Genomic DNA, 21,191 nt, shown 5'->3' with positions numbered 1-21,191 from the left:
TTCTGAGAATCTCCTGTCTCAGTGCTGTGTAAACATTGCTCTCTAACTATTCCCTGATATGTCAGTAAAGAAGCTTAACAGCCAATGACTGAGCAGAGGAGAGAATAGGGCTGGACTTCCTGCCAGCCAGAGGAGGAGGGAAGAATGTGGGGATTCTGAGGTCCAGGAGACAACAGGAGGGAGCAGCTGGAGCTGAGAAAGCCATGAAATATCTTAGGGATTTATGCTGGGAAAAAGCCAGATTCGCTTAGAGGGTGAAAAAAGATTAATACTTAGTTCTTGTGCCATTAAAGCTTGTCAGATAAATATAATAGTCCAGTCTCAATTATTTGGATGCTGCCTGGGTTAAGTGAGAAACTGCAACACAATTTAAAAGCAACCACTAATATTAAGTTCTACATGATTATGCACATGTCGTCTTGTTCACAGGTTATCTCTTTAAAGCTTCGGAGTTTGATACTTGTACAAATAGATTCATATAGTTGAGTATGTCTTTATTAATACATTTTGAGTTTTATTTCATCATTATTTTTCTGATATGTCTACAGTATTAGCACCATGTAAAAGGATTTAACAAAAAGAACTGAAATTCATTTAACTTCTTGGGGCTTAGAGCAGAATTTCTGAGGTACAGCAGGACATGAGGAAAGCACAGTGGTATTCAGTATCTGTCCACAGGCAGCAAAGTACAGAGGGTCACGCATGGACACAGCCCCATTTACTGCCCCGGTCACTGCCGGCTTTGGAGCTGTATCTTCATTTGTCCCCTTATAAACCTCACTCTCTTCTCTATGAATGCAAGGAAGATGGAGCAGCCTCTTCTCTTTGAGTCCTTAAATCTCCACAGTTGAGCCCTTTTAACAAAACCAAGTATTACTATGACAGTAAGACAGGGAAAGTGAACACAGTCTTCCCTGCTTTGGTTAACCAAATGCTTTCTATTTAACATTAATTTTCTGGGGAGAGATCATTCATATGCATCTACTCACCCAAAATGGGAATGGCAACAAGGTATGCATGCCATTAAGTCCATCTCGTTGAACCAATGGGCTTTATTCATAGTATTTACAGAAACATGGGGAAAGGTGCTTACAGGAGCAAAATGGACTCAAAGACAGTTGTCATCAAGAAACTCCACCCCAGCGTGGAATACCACTTATGAACCCTGGACACATGAAGCACACTACACACATGTAGGCATGTCTACTGGTTAAAGGGCCCCCTGCCCTGGTGGTTCAGTTTGCCAAACCCCTTCAAAATAGCATGAATTATCTGAGTTTCTTCATGGAAGTTAAGCAGAGTGAATCTTGTCAGTTCCAGAGACTTCCTGAAATCATTTTTGGGGTTTTTATTTCCTGTCTTAATCATCTTGTCTTCAGGAAACTGCTACAGAACAGCACATTCTTCAGGCCTTTCCATATTGTCTTTATTATGAAGTATTTCAGGTTGAAAAGACAGAATGTTTTAATGAAAAATTTCCCACACTGTAACATTTTAATAATTTTTCCTTGTTGTTTTCTAAGATTTGAACATTACTTACAGGAATTCAGAAGTTTCTCATGTTCATAATGATTCTTTACTGTGGATCCTGCAATGGTTCCTAAGAACAGAACTTGGATAAAGCACTTGCCACATTATTTACTAATGGAGACTTCCCTACTATGAGTTTTCTGATGCTTTCTTAGACCTGAGAGGTGGGTAAAGACCTTAACACATTCACTGCACTTGTAAGGCTCCTCCCCTGTATGAATTCTCTGATGTATTCTAAGTTGGACTTTCTGAATAAAGCATTTGTCACAAACACTGCATTTGTAAGGTTTCTCTCCAGTATGAATTTTCTGATGTCTTCGAAGATCTGAGCCACTGGTAAAGGATTTCTTACATTCACTGCATTTGTAAGGTTTCTCTCCTGTATGAATTCTCTGATGTTTTCTAAGGCCTGAGCAACAGGTAAAGAATTTCCCACATTCACTGCATTTGTAAGGTTTTTCTCCCGTATGAATTCTCTGATGTATTGTAAGTTGGGCCTTCTGGATGAAGCATTTGTCACATTCACTACATTGATAAGGCTTTTCTCCTGTATGAATTCTCTGATGGGTTCTCAGGTATGTCAGCCGGCTAAAGCTTTTGCCACATTCGTTACATTTGTAATGTTTCTCCCCTGTATGAATTGTCTGGTGGCTTCTCAGGTGTGTGAGCTGGCTAAAGCATTTGTGACATTCACTGCATTTATAAGGTCTCTCTCCAGTATGGGTTTTGAAATGGTATTTAACCTGAGGTAGCTGATAAAAGCACTTGCCACAAGCTTTACATCTGTGGAGTTTCTCTTGGGAATTTCTCTGGTGAGTACTGAGGGTTGAGCAGATTCTTTGATTTTGACTGATGATGGGAAACAAACTTGAACAGTTTACACAGTCTTTAAACTTGTAAGGTTTGTCTCTGGAGTCTCTACTTTTACGTCTGCTTATTGTTGCGGAGTCAATAGAAGCATCATTGTGCTTACCACTTCTGTACTGATTGTAGCCTCCTGCAGTATCACTTGTGTCATGAGGTATACACTGGGAAGATTCATGAATCAGTTTGCCAGGCTCATTACATTTATAAGACTTCTCTTGGATATTCACATGCGGACAGATAATATGCTTTGGGCCTTGAAAGAGGGATTTTTCATATTTTCCATATATGCGGTGGTTTTCTGGAAATTTAGCACAATTATGGATAATATGGATAGATACATGATAACAGATTCAATAACTGATGTTTCCTTATGTTCTCTAAGGCAAGTAAAATAGAAATTCTTAGGGGTAGAGCTCTCAGCAGAAGCTTTTTGTGTTTCACTATTATTAAATGGATGCTCAGAAGAACCTCTGATGTCTATCAAACCAAAGAGACCAATGCTATTGTTTTCTTGTTCTTATCTAAACTACCTACCTTTCAGAGGGTAATAGAGCAATAATGAACTTTGAGAGAGCAGCTCTCTGAAGAGTCATATGAAGGATGTTTGTCTATTTTCTTGATGTTTATATTTTGAAACAGTCCTTTATGTAGCCTTCGTTAGATAGGAACATACTATGTAAACCAGGTTCTCCTGAAACTCACCCTAGTGCTAGGGTTAAAATCATGCTGTGCCAGGACTATGGAGACTGTATGTCAAAAAACAAACAAACAAAACAACATGCTTACTGCCAAATGGTCTTTATTTTAAAATACCTCAATCTTTAAAATTATAAATAGTTTAACTCAATAGTAAAATCAAAATAGTCCAATTAATAAGTGTACTGCAATGCCTTTCCGTGGTCTGAATATTTAATTTTTTAGTTTTATATTTTTCCATAAAAACTACATACGAGTGCTGGCGAGACTGCACGGAATATAGCATTGATTACTCTTGCAGAGAATAACAACAACAAAAAAAGTAAAAGAAGCACCATGAAAAAGTTATGTTCATTATCAGAATTCCCCCTTTTTTATAGTTTACATGCATTAAAAGTAGGTAAAGACAAAAGCTGAGTCAGGGATTCTACAAGAGGAGCACTCTTACCTACAAAGACTAGATTGCTGTAATTCTCTAACATCACATCCATGTACAAAGCTCTCTGAGCGGAGTCCAGACATTCCCATTCCTCCTGGGAGAGGTCCACAGTCACATCCCTGAACGTCAACGGACCCTGTAATGGGAATTTTTCTGTTTACCATGTATTTCTGGGGAGCGGAAAAAAAGTTTTCCTGGGTAAAAGAGACCTAAGGAATTAGAGCCACTTTTGTGATATAGGTAAGGTGTGGCAATTATTCAAGGACCAAAGTTTTTAGAAGTGCTGCAGAGGTTGTTCATAAGTAAAGAGCACTAGCTGCTCTTCCGGAGAACTCACAGGTGGTTCCCAGCACCCACATGGTACTAAACAACAGATCTTAACTTGAGTTCCATCAGGTCCGATGCTCTCTTCTGAATTCTGCAAGCATAACATTCATGCACACATCAAAGCAAATATTTTCAGAGGTAAAAATGAAAGTTAATTTTGATAAAGGATACTTTCATCCAGGCACAGTGGCACACACCTTTAGTCCCAGCACTAGGGAGGCAGAGGCAGGCGGATCTCTGTGAGTTCGAGGCCAGGTCAGCCAGGGCTACACACAAAAAAAAACCTGTCTGGAAAGACAAAACAAAGCAAAAAAGGGCTACTTTCTAGAACAGTCATACTCTATACTTTATTTCCTATCTCTGTGAAAACAAGATGACATTATATACTCTCACAATCAGCAAGCCTGTAGGGAATGTAAGATATAGATTTGAGGTCTGGATGCAGAAATGTAATTCTACAAAGGCTGTATTGATATCAAACAGGATCACAGTGTCTCCTCTCAGATGGCAAAGTTATGATGAACAAACTTCCAAATTCCAAGTTATGATGTGCTTCCAAATTCTGCAACTGTCAATCTTGCTCAAATACGGACACTAGACCAATTCTGTCTGCAGCTGGCTCTCCTCTGACTCTATTCTAAAACGCTCAGTTCAGATACTGAGGCATATGTAAGTGCTATACCTTTTTTAGAACAAATATGGAATGCAGAATTTATGGATGAATCAAAAGTCAAATAGTCTTTTTTTTAACTGTAAGGAGTATAAAGCACCACTACATACAACCAATGTTCCAAACAAAAAAAAACCCAAATATTTTGTGAATTTGTAAGACTATTATAACCATGAAGTAATTAGGAAAAAGAGCAATAGACAGCATTAATATTATCTAAATTTTTCTAAAAATCCATGCAACTGATACAGATGAATAACAATTTCAGAAATTCCATATGGGGCTTCACTGTAGAATAGTTAGAAAGATATCTGTAACTAAATGACCTGTGTGAAAATTCATTCAGATAAAGTAGACAGATTATCTGTGATTGAAACAAATGTATTAAGGTGAGTGAAAATTATGCTAAGTTTTCATTAATTCTTTATATAAAATTGTTTATGAAATTGGCTTACTTTAAGTAAAAAGAAAAAAAGAAAGAAATTGGCTCAATTGAAAATCTGAATCTTAGCTAGGCACATGCCTTTAATCCCAGCACTTAGGAGGCACAGGAAGACAGATCTCTGTGAGTTTGAGACCAGCCTGGACTACAAAGCAAGTTCCAGGAGATCTAAGACTACAAAGAGACACCCTGTCTTAGGGAGAAAAAAAAGGGGGGGAGAAGTAGAAGCGGAAGAGGAAGAGAGGAGGAGAAAATTTAAATCTTATAAATTCACCTCTTTCTCACTACTTGAACTCAATCATCTAACAGGATTTTAGGTTGCATAGATAAGTATCAATTACGAATCTTCCTTTATTTTTCAAAAACTGGAAAACAACAGTTTATATACTGGCTCTGTTGTGAATCAGAAATGGAAGACTGAGGGGCAGAGAGATAGCTTGATGTAAACGACACTTGCTGTTCCTGCAGAGAAACCCATTTTAATTTTCTCTACACACACGGCAGCTCACTGCACTGCCCAGGTTTTGGGGCCGTCCTCACGCACCCATAAACAGCACGCAGGCGTGCAGTACACATGAAAACACACAGATGAATTCTCACAGGTAAATAAAACCTGTCCATCCCAAGCGCTCTTCAGAAATACAACCTATGTAATTAATACACAACTTTAGGGAAATGACAGACGTAGGGTGGAGGAGCCTTCCTCCTCATAAAGGAAAAAAGAGAGCAAAGTCCCTAATATGGACATTGGCTTATGCTTGAAAGCTGATGGCTTATGCACAGCACAAAGTCTGTGCTCTCTAGAATATTCTTACTGGGATATTCCACATAATGCTATACAGAGGTGGGACCAGCAGTACATACACCCTGCTGGAAAAATAAAACAAAAGACAAAGAGAACACACTGATCTGTCCATTGAGACTTAAGACTGAACACTGGAATAAGGAGCAGGATATGAGCAGCACCTTTCCTGAGACAAATAGATCTCCGGTGCCAACCCACCAGCAAGGAGAAAATCTGCTTTTTTGTAATGTACATCTTTTCACAGAAAGATCAGTTTTAGGGCAAGAGCAAGCAACATGCTCCTTCCATCTTGATGCTCTCCAGGGTGCTGAAATGTTTACTGAGGGTTACATTATAAACCTAAATAAATAAGTATTTATTAAGATTCAAGACAGTTTGTTCCTCCTAATTCTATTTTTTTCCACAAATTGCTCAGTAATGTCACCAAAAGCTGTAAGAATTTGCATGTCCACTTTCATAAGCCTGGTTCTGGGGATCTGACCATCCCTAAAATATAAGCACATGAGACCTACCTTCCTCACTAATAATAAGGACTTCAGTCCATCTTCTCTAGAAACTGGGAATCAATGCAGTTCTTTGAGCATCATTTACCATGGAATCATTCAGAACTGCAGTCTTAAGTCCATGAAAAGTGTATCAATCAAGGGAAGATACAATGGAATGTGGCTGAGCTAAGTATGTATCAAAACTGAAAGATTTAATCCTGAGTCCTGGTTATCAGAGAAGAAGAAAAACACCACACACACACACACACACACACACACACACACACACACACACACAAGAAAATGACACTTTAGATGACATTACCAGAGGCAGAAAATTAAAAGAATGAATGGTTTTAATATAAAAACAGTTTTCAAAGAAATCTAGACATGACACTGACCTGGGGCACATTTACCAGAGAAGGAACCATTTCTCAGTCGCTTTTCTCTGAGTTTCTGTCTCAGAAGCAAAGACCGGAACTCTGGTTGAAATTCCACCTTCAGGGGACAACAATACAAAACCAACATTAATCCAACTCTGTTACAAATGATGCCAAACCACAAAAAGAGACCCTCAAATCAAAGTGATATAAAGGTCTTGTCAACATTTCTACAGAGAGGAGAATGGAAGAGTATATTTAGAGCAGGGAAAAAATTAACTGTGATCCTCATCACTGCACCCAGAAACACAGGTTCTTAATAAAGGGCACTTGAAGAAGGTTATGAAATAGCTGGGAAGCAACAGACTATGTCCAGCACACAAAACCAGCAAAACACTATTGCCTACTAGAAGGAAAGAAAAATACTAATAGTAATTTTACCAAACACATTAAAAAAATAACCACATAACAAATAAAAAGCCCTGTGTATGAAAATCTCAGTAGAAATGAAAATGTAAAAAGACACAGTGCAATAGATTTTTGTGATAAACTTCCTTGTATTAATAAATCAGTGTTGGGCTGTATGTTTATTATTAGCTATATAATTATTATAGTGGTATTATTTAACCCACTATCATAATCAATAAGACACAGACACCCGTTAGATTTTGTAATTGCTGTGTAACACCATGGGCTGGGCAAATAATTCCACCTACGCTGTCTCAATAACCTCACCTGTTGTGGATATAAACATGTTTTTGTTTTGGTCCCAGGTGTGGGATATGGGGCTGATTCAGATGGTCCACAGCAGCAGCCTATTTGCTTCGTGTGGGCTCTGACAGGAGCTCTTTGCCAGCTGTGATAGTTTAAATCTGAGAACTCTAGAGAGAGAATAAATGCCAGATCCTATTGAGTGGGAAGCACCGAGAAAGAACAAGGCTGCGCCTCCTTCCCCCTTGCTGCTCCTGGTTGCTGTTGTGAGACAAGAAGTTGGAGTTCTCGTGAAACAAAGATTGGACTGGCTCTAAGGAACCCAACGACCCTAATAATCAGGAAGCAGCTAAGAAAACTACGCCCCCTCTCCTAACCCTTCTCTCCTTCCTGGTGTTGGGGTGTTGGAAGGGATTGGGGTGGAGTAGGGAGAGACAGATGTAAGAAATGTAAATAAATAAAAGAGTTGAAAAACAACAAAAACACTTATCTACCTCCTAGCCCCCATCCAATGCCACCTGCCTTAACCATTCTTACCTGGGCCACCTCCCATCAATAATCTTATAAATACTTGCTTATCCTTCATCTGCATCATTCATTTTCCATGACGTTTTTGGAGTCCTTCCCCCTTGCTGCTCCTGGTTGCTGTCTCCTCTCCTTTATTCTCCTGTCTGCAAAGCCAGGGAACCTTAGACATACCTACTTCCTTTTGCCCTGCCCAGGTGTGGCCTTTTTTATTAATCAAGAATAATGCCTTAGGCAAGTTTACACAACAAGGATACTGTATCTGGGCAGTAACCAGATCTTGAGGGCCAGAAATTAGCACCAAAATACAAGCATCAGACCAACCCCCAACACATCCTAAAGGTACTAGGAAAAAAATGTAACCCGGATCACCAAGTAAGAGGCATGCATGTTATTCCTACGTCAACAGTACGCTGCAGAGAAAACTGAGCAGCACTAGCAGAAAACCAAGGAGAGGAGATGCCATACTCATCAGTCTTAGTGAATCCAGAGCCATAAAGGGAGCTAGAGAGATTGGCCCACACCTTTAATCACAGCACTCAGGAAACAAAGGCAAAAGGATCTCTGTGAGTTTGAGGCCAGCTTAATGTATAGAGTGAGTCTCAGGACAACCAGGGCTACTACACACAGAGAAATCCTATCTTGAAAAAAAAAACAAAAAACAACAACAAACAAAAAACAAAACCAAAAGAAGAGAAAAGAGATAGATAAATTTGAAGAAGACAAAGGATAAAAAGGAAGAATAGGTAGAAAATTAAAGCACCAAACTCATTTTTAATGATAAAACTCCTTACAGACGCCAGGGGGAAATACAACACTTGGTATAATACAAAACTATTTCCTGGCACACAGCTCTGGGAGAAGCCCACTCTTCTACCAGAGGCCATGCTGATACCGGAGCCCCAGGTCAGACCTGCCTGAAAACAATCACGTGGACACAGGAAAATCACACATATAAAAATTAAACCTAAGAAAAGAATATTCCTGAGAGTATCACAAGACCTGATCATACTTCATATTACAGAGGCGCAAGGACAAAGACAGCATGATGCTGCACATGAAGAAATATGTAGAAAACTGAACAAGAATCCAGAAATAAACTCACAGCAGAGTAAAGTAAGGCCAATATGTCAAAGACAAACTTAGAATAAGAGAGTTCCTTTGAACATTTTGTGCTGGGAAAATGATTGTCCGTGTACAGAAGAGTGATATTAGAGCCATACCTCTTGCCCTACACAAAAATCAACACAAACTATTTCAAAGGCCTTCCTGAAAAACCTGAAATGTTAAAGGTGCTAGACCCAAACATGATTAAATGCTTACTAATTCAGAAATAAACAAACACTATCTGAAAGATTCCGAGATTCCGGGAGCACAAAAGAATAACCCGGAAAAAATGACAGACATTTCATGGAGTACCAGCTGCAAAGGTCAGAAAAGTACATAAAGGATGGTAGCTAAGGAAGTGAAATTGAAATAAATGCCTAACAGGCTAATTTAGAAAGAGACATAATTCACACACACACACACACACACACACACTCACATCTCGTGTTCATCCATGTGTCATAATCCTGGATACTCTTACTGAACAATGCCCTCATAACCATGGCATAACTACACATGTAGGTAGGTCTACGTCTGTATCACACTGATCATACTTTGTGTCATCCCACATAGTTCTCTTGATAGGGGATGGACATACGTAGCAAACGCTCAAGTGTTTTAGAGTAACAAAGGGAGAGGAGATGAAACTTAAAACTAACTTCATTCCATTTGATCATACAAGGTCATGGAATCACCCAATGCTATGTTCGCCTCTCATGGCTTGAGGGAACTGCTCTACTCTTTTTCACTATGTGGAAATAACAAATAGGTGCAAATATCTTAAATGATCAATTTTAAATAATAGTCAAGAAAGTTTTCAGAGAATCTAGGTAAATGAAATATGAAATTCTCTCAGAGTCAACCATGAATATTTATTAATTACACTAAGAATTCAAAAGATACTCAGTGAGTTAAGCCAGAAGAATGGCAACTAAGTGAATTGGGATATTAATACTATCACCAAAAAATTACAACAATAAGAAGAAAATCAAGTTTTAGTTCTGACATCTACAACATGAAGCAAGAGGTAGAAATTTTCAATTTTGATGAAGGAAACAGATATAATTCATAGCTCCACCTATCCTATCTAACAAAAACCAGGGGACAAAGGAAAAGAAAATTATATTTGTCAGGGTTCTCTATAGAGTAACCAAACTTATAGAAGGAATCTCTCTATTAGAGAGAAAGGGAAGAATGACTCAGAAGCTGCAGTCCAGCTAATCCAACAATGGCTGACTGTGAACAGAAAATCCAAGAATTCAGTAGTTGCCCAGTTGGCAAGACTGGATGTCTTAGCTGGTCATCGGTATCTTAGAATCTCAAAGAAGTAGTCTCTAATGCCTGTGAAGGAACAGACTTGCTAGCAATGCGAAAGAAAGCAGGCAAAAGAGCAAGCTTCCTTCCTCCATGTCTTCCAGAAGAGGCAAGGTACATTGTAGATCTGGATTAAAGGCCTGATTTTTCCCCCAGCTTAAAAGATCCAGATTAGAAGTGGATCTTCCCATTTCAAATTAAGCAAAAATCACAGAGAGAGAGAGAGAGAAAGAAAGAAAGAAAGAGAGAGAGAAAGAGAGTGAGCAAGCACATTCCATTTTGTGCGTTAGTCCCAGATCCAGTCAAACTGACAATCAAGAATAGCAATCACACCTTAATATACAAAGCAGATTAGGACAAATACATGCAAAGATAAAAATCACTGACCAGTTGCCAAGATGAACATGAAAAAGAGATTCTAAGAACTGTTGATTTCATGCCAAGATGCAAGACTATTTAAACACCTACAAACCAATCGATTCAAGGCACAAAATATGTCAACTCAGGGAAGAAACAATGTTAGTAGATCCATGAAAGGTCTGTGGCAAAATGTCACATTGGCTCGGTACAGAAGCTCTGAAGAATGGGAGAACACAAGGAATATACATCAGCATATGAAGACAATGAGCCAAAAACCTAAACCTAACGTTTTATGAATCGAGGACAGATGCCATCATTCTAATCAGAACAGAGACAAGAGCGCCCACTCCCTCCTCGGTATCTCAACACAATGCAAGGACAGAGAAAAATTTTAAATTATCCAAGGAGAAAATTTAGAAGGTTAAGTGTCTTAGTTAGGCTTACTATTGCAATTACTAAAGCAATTTGGGGAGGAAAGGGTTTATTTGGCTCACATTTTCATATCACTGTTCATCATAGAAGGAAGTCAGGGCAGAAACTCAAATAGGGTAGGAACCAGAGGCAGAAGTCAATGCAGAAGCTGTGGAGAAGTACTGCTTACTGACTCGGACCTCATGGCTTGCTTTCTTATAGAACCCAGGATCACCAGCCCAGAGATGGCCCCACCCACAATGGACTGGACCCTTGTAAAATTTAAAGTATGTTAAATACTTTCTTAGTCCAACAGGGAAGTATCAGGGGAGTTATAACCACATCAAAGCAAAACCAAACTCCAACAGTGTAAACCACTCAATGTCCAATATCTGGACTCCAAACACCACCTTCTGGGCTCATCCAGAAGACTTGGGTTAGTCCTCCAGCTCCCCCATCTGCAGCACACATAACAGGTGTCGCTGGCTCCACTCTGCCACCGCCACCGCTGCTGTTCTTGGGGGTCTTACTGCATCTCCAAAATGTAGGGTCAAAGTGCAACCGGCTTGCAACGGCCCCTCCTTGGCTCTCTTCAGGGACTCCAGACCTTCCTCACGGTGCCAAGCCTAACTTGCTCTCCGTGATCTCTTCAGGCATTCAAAACAAATGCCACCTGGGTAACCTTTATACTGCCAAGCTCAGCTGCAAGTTCTTGGCACAACCTCAGCCTCCTCGGAAGCACAGCTTCTGTGTGCTGACCCTGAAGACACACTTTCCAGAAAATGTCACCTCAGTGATGCCGGTCTCTTGTTAATCACCACTAATTCCTTAGCTCCTGCTGATCAGCATAACTGACCCAGTGAAGCGACGGTTTTCCTTTAGTGGTTCTAGTCTGTTAATCACAGCTAATTCTTCAGCCCCAAATAACCAGAACCACAGATTCTCAACTACAAATAGCAAATGGCCCTGATGGTCTTTAAATGACTCTTAAAAACTTCCCTCTGCAAGTTTACAAGCCAGGTCTCCAATGTTTGCATTGTTTTCACGTTCGTATTTTTTAATCTCCCACAGAAGAGCTTACCAAGCTTGAAACACTCAATGGTTCTTCTAGACCAAAGAAAGTTCCAAAATCCTTTCACAATCCTACCCCAAACACAGGTTTATAGCAGTGATACCTCTTGGTCTAATTTGTCTTAGTTAGGGTTACTACTGGTGTGATGAAACACCACGACCAAAAGCAACTTGGTTAGGAAAGGGTTTATTTAGTTTACACATCCATATCACTGTTTATTATCAAAGGAAGTCAGAGCACAAACTCAAGCAGGGCAGGAACCTAGAGGCCCGGCTGGTGCACAGGCCATGGAGAGATGCTGCTGACTGGCTTGCATTTCAAGGTTTTTTCAGCCTGCTTTCTTATAGAATCCAGGACCGCCAACCTAGGACCGACAACCTGGGTTGGCCTCCACCATCAATCACTGATTAAGAAAATGCCCTACAGGCTTGCTATAGACCTATCTTACGGACGTTAAGTGAGGTTCTCACCTCTCAGATGACTTCAGCTTCTGACAAGTTGACATAAAACTATCAAGCACAAGTTTTTCCAATAAACAAGAAGCATAACTCAGCAACTGAGAGCTGTAAATATTTCATGAGAAAGCTCAGATCTGATAACTGTCTTAATAAGCTATATAAAACCCATAGACAGTATCAATTTTTTTATATCCACAGAAGTAACAACAGAAGATTCTGAAAAGTCAGCAAACCACTCAGCGTCTAAAAATGGATGGAAGCCCTGGTGTAGCACTTAGACTGTTTAAAGTGTCCCATGGGCTAACAGGTGAGAGCACCATCGGGGCCTGCCCCACTCTGCTTCTGTGTGCCGCAGTGCCAACCTGCCAGGCAAGCAATGTCAAGAGTGTAATAGAACCAAGACTGTTTCATGGGCAACAGGATTTCTGGTTCCATCTGAGGACAAATCGATGAAAGATGATGACACTGGAAAGCTGGCAAAAAGCCAATGACTGGGAAAGTGAGAGGGTCTAGGAGAAAATCCACTTCTGAAAGATTGCTACACGTGGAAAAAAAAATACTCAAACTGCCTTCAAATAGCTCTCCTCACAGCATGCCTGGTGCTGTTTCCAGCCTTGGTCAGAAGCTTTGTTTGTCACAGGAATGTTATTTTGGAAATTGTTGAGTGAACAGCCAATGATGGAAAATTGACACTACCACTTCCAAACAGAGATTAGTACAGAAGAGGGTGGGAATAATGTAAGAGCTGAAGGATGGAGAGTGACTTATGAGAATTCATACTGTCATAATACATCACAATTGGCTTTATGAACACATGATGACAGCCTGGCTACAGCTTAAAGCCTATCCCACACCATACATGAAATAAGAGAGGGACTGCCGGGAAGAAACCAGGAATGTGACAGAGAGATTAGGACACAATAATGGTGCAGGTTATCCAGGGAGCAATAGTTGCAAAGGCCACTCTCTTGAAAATGCGAGAAAATTAGGAAGCATGGAGTGTCGTCGTAACAACCACAACAGCCAAAAACAAACATCAAAAACAAAAACAACAAAAGACACAGATAATGCAAATACCCTACCTATTCTCCGTAACTATTCTAATATCAAAAATATGATACAAAACTTACCAACAACAGAATTTTGAGAGCCAAAATAAAACTTTTAAGAGAAAAATCAGGATGTTTTCACTAAGAACTTCTTTAGATAATAATAAGAAAAAATACAGAGGAAAGAATCAAACATGAATTATCCACGAGGACACAGGCAAGACTATATTTCATGTGAGGAATAAATGAGTACCAGAGAGCTGGGAAGCAACCTATGGTGTACGACACAGAAAGCACTAACCCTCAGCGGAATGGAGAACAGCATAACCAGTAATCCACATGGTGGATGTCCACATGGTGTCCACAACACCATCACTAGCTTCTAGACTACAAACCCTAAGACACAAAATCTCAGTTGGAAGAGAACTTTATCTACCAAGCTTCAATAAGTCTTCACCATAAAATTCCCATTAGAAGTTGGAATAGATGAAACACAACTCAGCACAACTCTGTAGGCCAGGAGTTGGTAGGTCTTTAATCCCAGCAGAGACAGGCAGATCCCTGAGTTCAAGGCCAGCCTGGTCTACTGACTGAGTTCCAGGACAGTCAAAGCTACACAGAGAAAAACCCTGTCTCAAAACCAAAAACAAACAACGAAGGGTCTATGTGTCAATCTTGGCTTACAGTCCAGGAAGAAGAAAATGTACAGTACTGACCTGGCATATAACGAGAGAAAGTTCATATTCTCCCCAGTCTTATTTAATATAGAGTTTAAACCTAGCCAGAGAGTCCGGAGTGAGGCTGGGTGCTGCTCTTCCAGAAGCACCACCAGACTGAGAATCTGGCCCGGCAGCACATGGCAGCTCATAAACCATCTGTAACTCTGGTTCCAGGGGAATCCACTGCCCTCTTCTGGCATTTGTGGGCACTGCAGATGTGGCGCACAGGCATACAACATGCAGATCAACTACCCATACACAGGTAATAATTGTTATGAAAGGCCAACCTACAGAAATTTGAAAGAGACAAAGAAACAAGGAGATGCAGTAGGAAAGGAAGACATTTAATTCACCGTTTCCAAAAAGAGTGATTGTTTATGAAACCGACCTGAAGATACCACTAGAAACCTTTGTACACGACAAATACCTTAGCAATACTCAAGAATAAAGAATTACCATACATAGAGCACCAGTTCATTATATACCAATAACGAGCAGGTTGAGAGACAAATTAGGATATCCCATCTCGGTAGCCTCAAAAACTTTCAGAGCGCCTCAAAAACCTCATTTACTGTGTTAATAATCCTCGGCCATGAGGGAATTACAAACCTGAACACAACTGACATTCCACTTCACTAGAATGGCTAACGTGAAGAAATAAACTGGTGTGGTAGTTAACAGCACGCACTGCTTTCCCAGACTGCCTGAGTTAGAGTTCCAGCACCAACACGTGGGCTCACAATAATCCGTAACTATTCTCCCAGGGAATCCAACACCCTTCTGACCTCCACAAGCACCAGGCACGCAAACATACCTACTGCCAAAACAAATGTATACCTAAACTAACAAAAACAAGTGAATACAATGAAGGCTCGAAGGGCAGAAACTGTGGAGGCAAGTGTAACCGAAATTCGCTGCTAGTCTTGTCCACATACTGATTTTCACAACAATGACAGCTACATAATCACCCCCCCTCAAAAATTATAAACAATCAGTATGACCAAATGCCCAGGAATGAGTTTAAGGAAATGGCAACGTGAGTCATTATTCTAACTCATGTTGGAAATCCAAACTACTGCCAAGAGCAGAAATCACTTCTGAGGTTACAGGAACCGCCAAAATGAACTACCATAGTACCCTGCAGTGGTGAGGGATACAGACTTTCAACATGTGTAGATCTCTCAGTGTAAGACTGTAAAGATCTAGACTGCAACAGGAGGAACATGATCACGTTGATATATCCATAAACACCTAAGGGAAATTTTCACATCTGCTCACTATCAAAGATTTAAAGAATCTGGAAATACGAAACATACCTAAGCAGACTAAACACCAGAAGCCACAAACCTAGACCTAAACCCCACATTTCACTAAATGAGGAAAACTGGAAGGAGTCCAATCTCCTCAGGACAGTGACAAGGGTGTCCACACTTTCTCAGCATGGTGCATCTATTGTTATCTAGAAGAAGAAAGGGTTTTTTTAAAAAAAAAATCTCAATTTAAAGGAGTTAACAAAGGTCAAACAGCAACTTATTCCAAATTGTAAAAAATATGACTTTTTTTGGAGGGATGGGAGGTTAAGACAGGATTTCTCTGTGTAGTTTTGGCTGTCCTGGAATTTACTATGAAGACCAGGCTGGCCTTAAACTCACAGAGATCTGCCTGCCTCTGCTTCCTGAGTGCTGGGATTAAAGGCCTGTGGCACTACCTCCTGGCAAGAAATACAATTCTCAACTTCAAAAACTATAAGAGAAAGCTCAGATATAATAATCTTTTAATTATACCATTAAAACCTACACTCTAATAGATGAGGGTAAGAAAATAGCAGACCACTAAAACCTCCATAATATCTAAAAAATATCTCAGATACCCCAATGGTAGCTATAGCAACAAAAGGTGCAGTATAAGCTAGTACCTTACCCAGTGGGCTGGAGAGATGGCTCAGAGGTTAAAAGCATTGTCTGCTGTTCCAGAGGTCCTGAGTTCAAGTCCCAGCTCACAACCATCAATACTGGGATCTGATACCCTTTTCTGGCATGCAGGCATACATGCAGATAGAGCACTCATATACGTAAAATAAAGAAATAGATCTTTACAGAAATAATCACCTTACCCAGATGTGGGCTACCTGTACGATGCTACCCACCTGTATGCTAATCTCCTTATGTAGACGGGCAGATTAAAGCTACCAGAACAGATCAGCAACTGCCTGCTCAGCGCCCTTCCGTGTCCTACTGTCTGCCACCAATATCCTGTCCTTGAACTTCAGCACCTTATGTGACTTCTGGCGTATTTAGCCCCTTAGAAAAATTTCTGCATTTGAGGCTCTTCAGCAAATGCTGTTAAACTAACTTAAGATGGCCAGTCAAAACCCGTGTCACTCTGGATTGCTGGTTTGGAAACACACAGGGCGACAGAAGGAACTGAATTTGGCATTCAGATTTTAGACACACACCAGCTGATCCCGTGTGTGTCAAGACTGCACGGTGCAGCTGCCTCCTGGTTCATAGCTTGATGGTTACTTCCTTTGGGTTCCTAAGACTGGGAGGGTAATAAGCCACAGGAGGAAACACACTCATGACATTTTGTTGCACATACAAATACTCAAATTACCTTTACAAAATTCTGTTCACAACACAGCCTGGTGCTGCTTTCAACCTATGTCAGAGAACCTTTTTATGCAATGGGCAACAGTTACTCCAGGGACGCTTAACTGACCACATACGGAGAAAAAAGAGTGGCTGCTGACTGAACAGCCATGAAGAGAAAATCCTTATGATCTGGTTCAAGTCCCAAGGATCAGGACAAAGAGGGGACAAAGACCGTTAAAGCAGAAGGATCGGAAAGTTACCTATAAAATACAAAATACACTGAATAACATTCAGAAAAATAGAAAACTAAATGTACATAGCAGCACAAAGAACCTGAGCACAACCCTAGGTACACAGAGCAGAGCCGGAATTATCCCAGCCGTGATTCCAGGTGACACTTTAGAGCAACAGGGCCTACAGAACATGGGAGTGGCAGAAAAGCAGAAACAGCTCAAGGTAGAGCAACAGATACAGTCAGTGCGACAGAAATGAGCTCTTTCAAAACAAGCCAACTTCACCACACAATAGTGATGGAAAAGTATCTGCAGACAGAAAATATGCAGCTGGGTCTGATTCTCTCCCACTGTATAATGAACCACAGACCTTCATGGATGAGCTGAAACCCTGAAACTGACTAAAAGGTTGCATGCTATAAAAAGTGGCCACTGGGGTCAGAAAAGGCATCAGAGCCCAGAACCAGTTATTGATGGCTGTCAGGCACCATGTGGGTGCTGAGACTGAACCCATGTCCTCTTCAGAGCAGGAAGGGCAAAAGCATTAAATGGCAACCCCTGTTCCCCATTCCATTTCAGTGTCACTTGAACCTCTCACCACCCCTAACTCAATCCTTCCAAAATAACTGGTACATCTGCTTCTGCCTCCTTCCTCTCCACCTTCCAGGGAGCTTCAAAAGTGAGCAGATCTGGCTTATCAGTGAGCCCTACACAACGGGAAAGAGATTCTTCAGAAAGCTCCTGGATTTCTAACACAGTTCTATGCTCAGTAGATAACATTATCTACAAATGATTTCCCAAATGTCATGCAGTGTCTGAATACTGAAAATACTTGGGGAACAGTTCAGTCAGCGTAACTGGAGTCCAACAACTTCTACTCACAGCTCCATCAAAACAAAAGGGCAGAAATGGAACGGAATGATTGGGATGACAGTATTTTACACCATGGTGTTTCTGAATTTGTCAAGGGACAAATTGAAAGAAGCCTTAAAACAGCCAAAAGAACACTCACTCACAGAAGGCTCACACACTCACAGAAGGCTCACACACTCACACAGTAGTTTTCCTAGGAACCCTGAGAAGCAGACTGTTCTCACCCACAGCAGACAGAATGCTGCAACTCTGCAACATCCAATCTCTGTACAAAGCCAGCTGAGCAGGGCCCAGGCATCCCCGCTCCTCCTCCTGAGAGGCGTCCAGTCACAGCGCTGGCCAGCAACAAATGCTGAAATTAAAAAATAAAGGAGTGCTTAAGCCATTTGGGTTTCTACACTGCTTTAATCCCAGCACTCAGAAGGTAGAAGCAGGCAGATAACCCATGTGAAACCAGCCTGGTATGCCTGGTGGGTTCTTAGCCAGACAGGGCAGAATTGAGACACTTATTCAATAAAACAAAGCCAAAACCAAAGCAAACAGTGCCAACTGGGCAATGGGTCCATGAGAAGTGTGCTTTTCTTGGAACAGGAAGAGAAATTATTTTCTCATATACTTGAGTGATCTGAAATATTTAAGAGATTTTTTTTGTCCTAATCTAGTGCTTTATAGCTGTAAAAAAAAATGTATCCTGCTTTTCTCACGGCATGCATACAAAATTAAACATATAAAAACATATTTCTGCATTTACATCCTAGTATGCTTACATCTCAGAGGGAAGATAAACGGGGACTTAAAAGTTTGCTTAGGGAGCTCCACTGTTAAGGGAACTGGCTGCTCTTCCAAAGGATGCGGGTTCAAATCCCAACACCCACATGGCAGCTCACAGCTGTCTGCAATTCCAGGGGATCTGACACCCTCACACAGACATACATGGAAGCAGAACACCAATGTAAGAAAAATAAAAGTTTTCAAAAAGCTTGCTTAGTAAATGTTAATGCTCACAGCCATAACTTTAAAGCTTGCTAAATACACTTTCTGTATTTCACACCTGCAGTGGACTAGTGTCTAAAAAGTACTGTGGAGATGCTTAGCCCCCAGGGGCGAACGCCACTCTCTTGATTAGGAAAGCAGTAAAGCTAGAAAGCGCAGCTGAACTTAAATTCCAGGGGACTTGCAATTGCTACAATGGCAAAGGACAGATAATGCAAGTCCTCCAGGAGATACTGTTCCGTAAATATACTGGCAACCGCAGATGAATGAAAACAAAACATGAAGCCCAGTTCACAGGATGTGAAATTTATCGACCAGGCACAGCAGCTTCAAGGCCAGCTTGTTTATGAGCAGCAGAGAAACCGACCACAGGCAGGTCCAGTCCCCTCTTGCTACCAGCCGGCAGCGACTCCGACCGGGGAAGAGTCCCGAGCCGCGCTGAAGCTCCCGCCACTGCGCTGCTGCCTCTCCCAGGCCCTACCTGTCCCTTAGGGGAGTTTTCACAAACCCCGAGAACCCAACCTGCGCCCTCCGCACCTCCGGCTCAGAAGGGGGAGGCTTCCCAGGTCCCAGAGGGAATGGCGGGCGTCGGAACTCCTTCTTCCTTCCGTTCCTCGTGCCTCCTCTGCCCCCACCCATCACATACCTGTTCGGGTCACGTGCCCTCCAACTCCCTCCCACCCACTTCCTCTGCCCCACTCAGATTCCCATCCTTCTTGCTGTTTCTGGATCTGAAAACAGCAAACGACCGTTGCCCACTCGCCAGCGACGTTCCTGGTTCGTTCCTCCCCTCCTTCTGTGGCTTGTGGGAGATCCCGCTGCTTCGGGAAGATTTCCTTTTCGCAGGCACGTTAGCCTGCTCTGTTCAGCAAGCTTGACACCGACAATCAAAATTTGTCACTCGGACTTGGTATAGGACAGGAAATCAACCTGGGCATAAAAAGCTGTAACTGAACTCGGGATCAGCTTTGGACTGAGGTCAGATGAGCTTGCCTGCGGCAAGAGTAATGTCACTGTGGTCCTCAAGGCCGTAAGGACAGTCAGACTCCTTACTCTGCCCCTCCCTGTGGCAGGTTCCTGCTTACGTGAACTTGCCATTTGCCCAGAGGTTCCAGAGATGTATCTCAGAGGAAGTGGCTGCAGCCTGAGACTAAGGAACGAAACCAGTCCCCAACTCTTCCCTCATGCGCAGGAGGGAAATGTGTAAAGCTGTGTCATGAAAATCTTCGAAATAGGGTATTCATAAGATTATGATACTACCCCGAATCCAGACATTCTCAGAATGCCCTTATTCTGTGTGGGCTGGCCTTCCAGGTGACACAATCTCTCTCTCTCTCTCTCTCTCTCTGTATCTCTGTATCTCTCTTTCGCTTGCTCTTTTGGCCCGGCTAAAAGCCCTTAACACACAACAGTAGCAACAAAAAGGAACTTAGATGTTCTTAACAACCAGAAATAATGATTGGATTCAAACTCAAGGTCCAAACTACCACACAAAACACCTCAAAAATAAGCAAATATTAAAGAAAAAAACATGAATGTATAAAAAGCAGAAATAAAATGATGTATATATCAGTGTTTTCCCGGCATGCACTATTTTTTTCTCACACTTGTGCCTAGTGCCACAGGAAGCAGGAAGGCATCATAGCCGTGGATCTTGGGGCTGAACCTTCCCTGGAAACCACCTTCTCTTGATGGAAGTGGTCTCTGCATTCCCCAGCACAGGTCTCTCCGCTGCCAGTCCGCTTCCTTCTCTTCCCTGAGACTTCACTGAATCCGGTGTTTGCTCACAACATCACCAGCTTGTCAGTGTCATTCCTTTACAAGATTATAATAGGTGTCTGTAAGGACACTGTCACCACGCGGGAGCTACACCACATCTACCAGATTAAAGTTACTGAACACCCAAATTTGCTAAAGCGTCTCAACGGATTTCTCAAGACAAGAGAGCAGGGAAGGAGATGGTGAAAGGAAATAACTGTGAACCATAGAGTACCCAGAAACACTGGCTGTTAAAATTCATAGAGAAGGAAGTTCACTTGAAGAAGGCTATGAAATACCTCAAGTCATGCACTCAGGCAGCACCGCAGAACATAATCAGAGGAACAGATTAAATAGATGAGAGCTGGGAATAACA

General features: G+C 41.5%; 1 protein-coding gene across 3 annotated transcripts; it reads right to left on the bottom strand.

The window, feature by feature from the left end:
* Window positions 1-834: 834 nt before the first annotated feature.
* Window positions 835-19,670, bottom strand: LOC129681586 (zinc finger protein 54-like). Of its 3 annotated transcripts, XR_008720858.1 has the most exons (5): window positions 19,595-19,670; window positions 6,663-6,759; window positions 3,542-3,668; window positions 1,541-2,695; window positions 835-854 (listed from the first exon to the last, which is right to left on the bottom strand). XR_008720858.1 is itself a non-coding variant. In XM_055613590.1 (4 exons), the coding sequence occupies exons 2-4, from the start codon at window positions 6,690-6,692 to the stop codon at window positions 1,635-1,637; spliced, it is 1,218 nt and encodes a 405-aa protein (XP_055469565.1). In that variant the 5' UTR covers window positions 6,693-6,759; window positions 19,595-19,670; the 3' UTR covers window positions 1,334-1,634. The 3 variants fall into 3 exon arrangements, 1 of the variants encoding a protein (XP_055469565.1); XM_055613590.1 differs by lacking the exon at window positions 835-854 and having other exon boundaries at window positions 1,334-2,695; XR_008720860.1 differs by lacking the exons at window positions 835-854; window positions 1,541-2,695; window positions 3,542-3,668 and adding an exon at window positions 18,289-18,416 and having other exon boundaries at window positions 6,736-6,759.
* Between the last annotated feature and the right edge of the window lie 1,521 nt (window positions 19,671-21,191).

The sequence above is a fragment of the Psammomys obesus genome, unplaced genomic scaffold (assembly GCF_907164565.1).
Source record: "Psammomys obesus unplaced genomic scaffold, mPsaObe1.curated_primary_1811, whole genome shotgun sequence".
NCBI lineage: Eukaryota > Metazoa > Chordata > Mammalia > Rodentia > Muridae > Psammomys > Psammomys obesus.
This window is presented reverse-complemented; position numbering and strand designations above follow the sequence as displayed.

Bases quoted from the DNA above. Each gene is read 5' to 3' on its own strand.
- LOC129681586 (XM_055613590.1), bottom strand. From the start codon at position 6,692: ATGGTTCCTTCTCTGGTAAATGTGCCCCAG. The intron at 3,669-6,662 runs GTCAGTGTCATG...TTCCCATTACAG, and splicing joins CTCTGGTAAATGTGCCCCAG to GGTCCGTTGACGTTCAGGGA. The intron at 2,696-3,541 runs GTAAGAGTGCTC...CTAAATTTCCAG, and splicing joins CAGCAATCTAGTCTTTGTAG to AAAACCACCGCATATATGGA.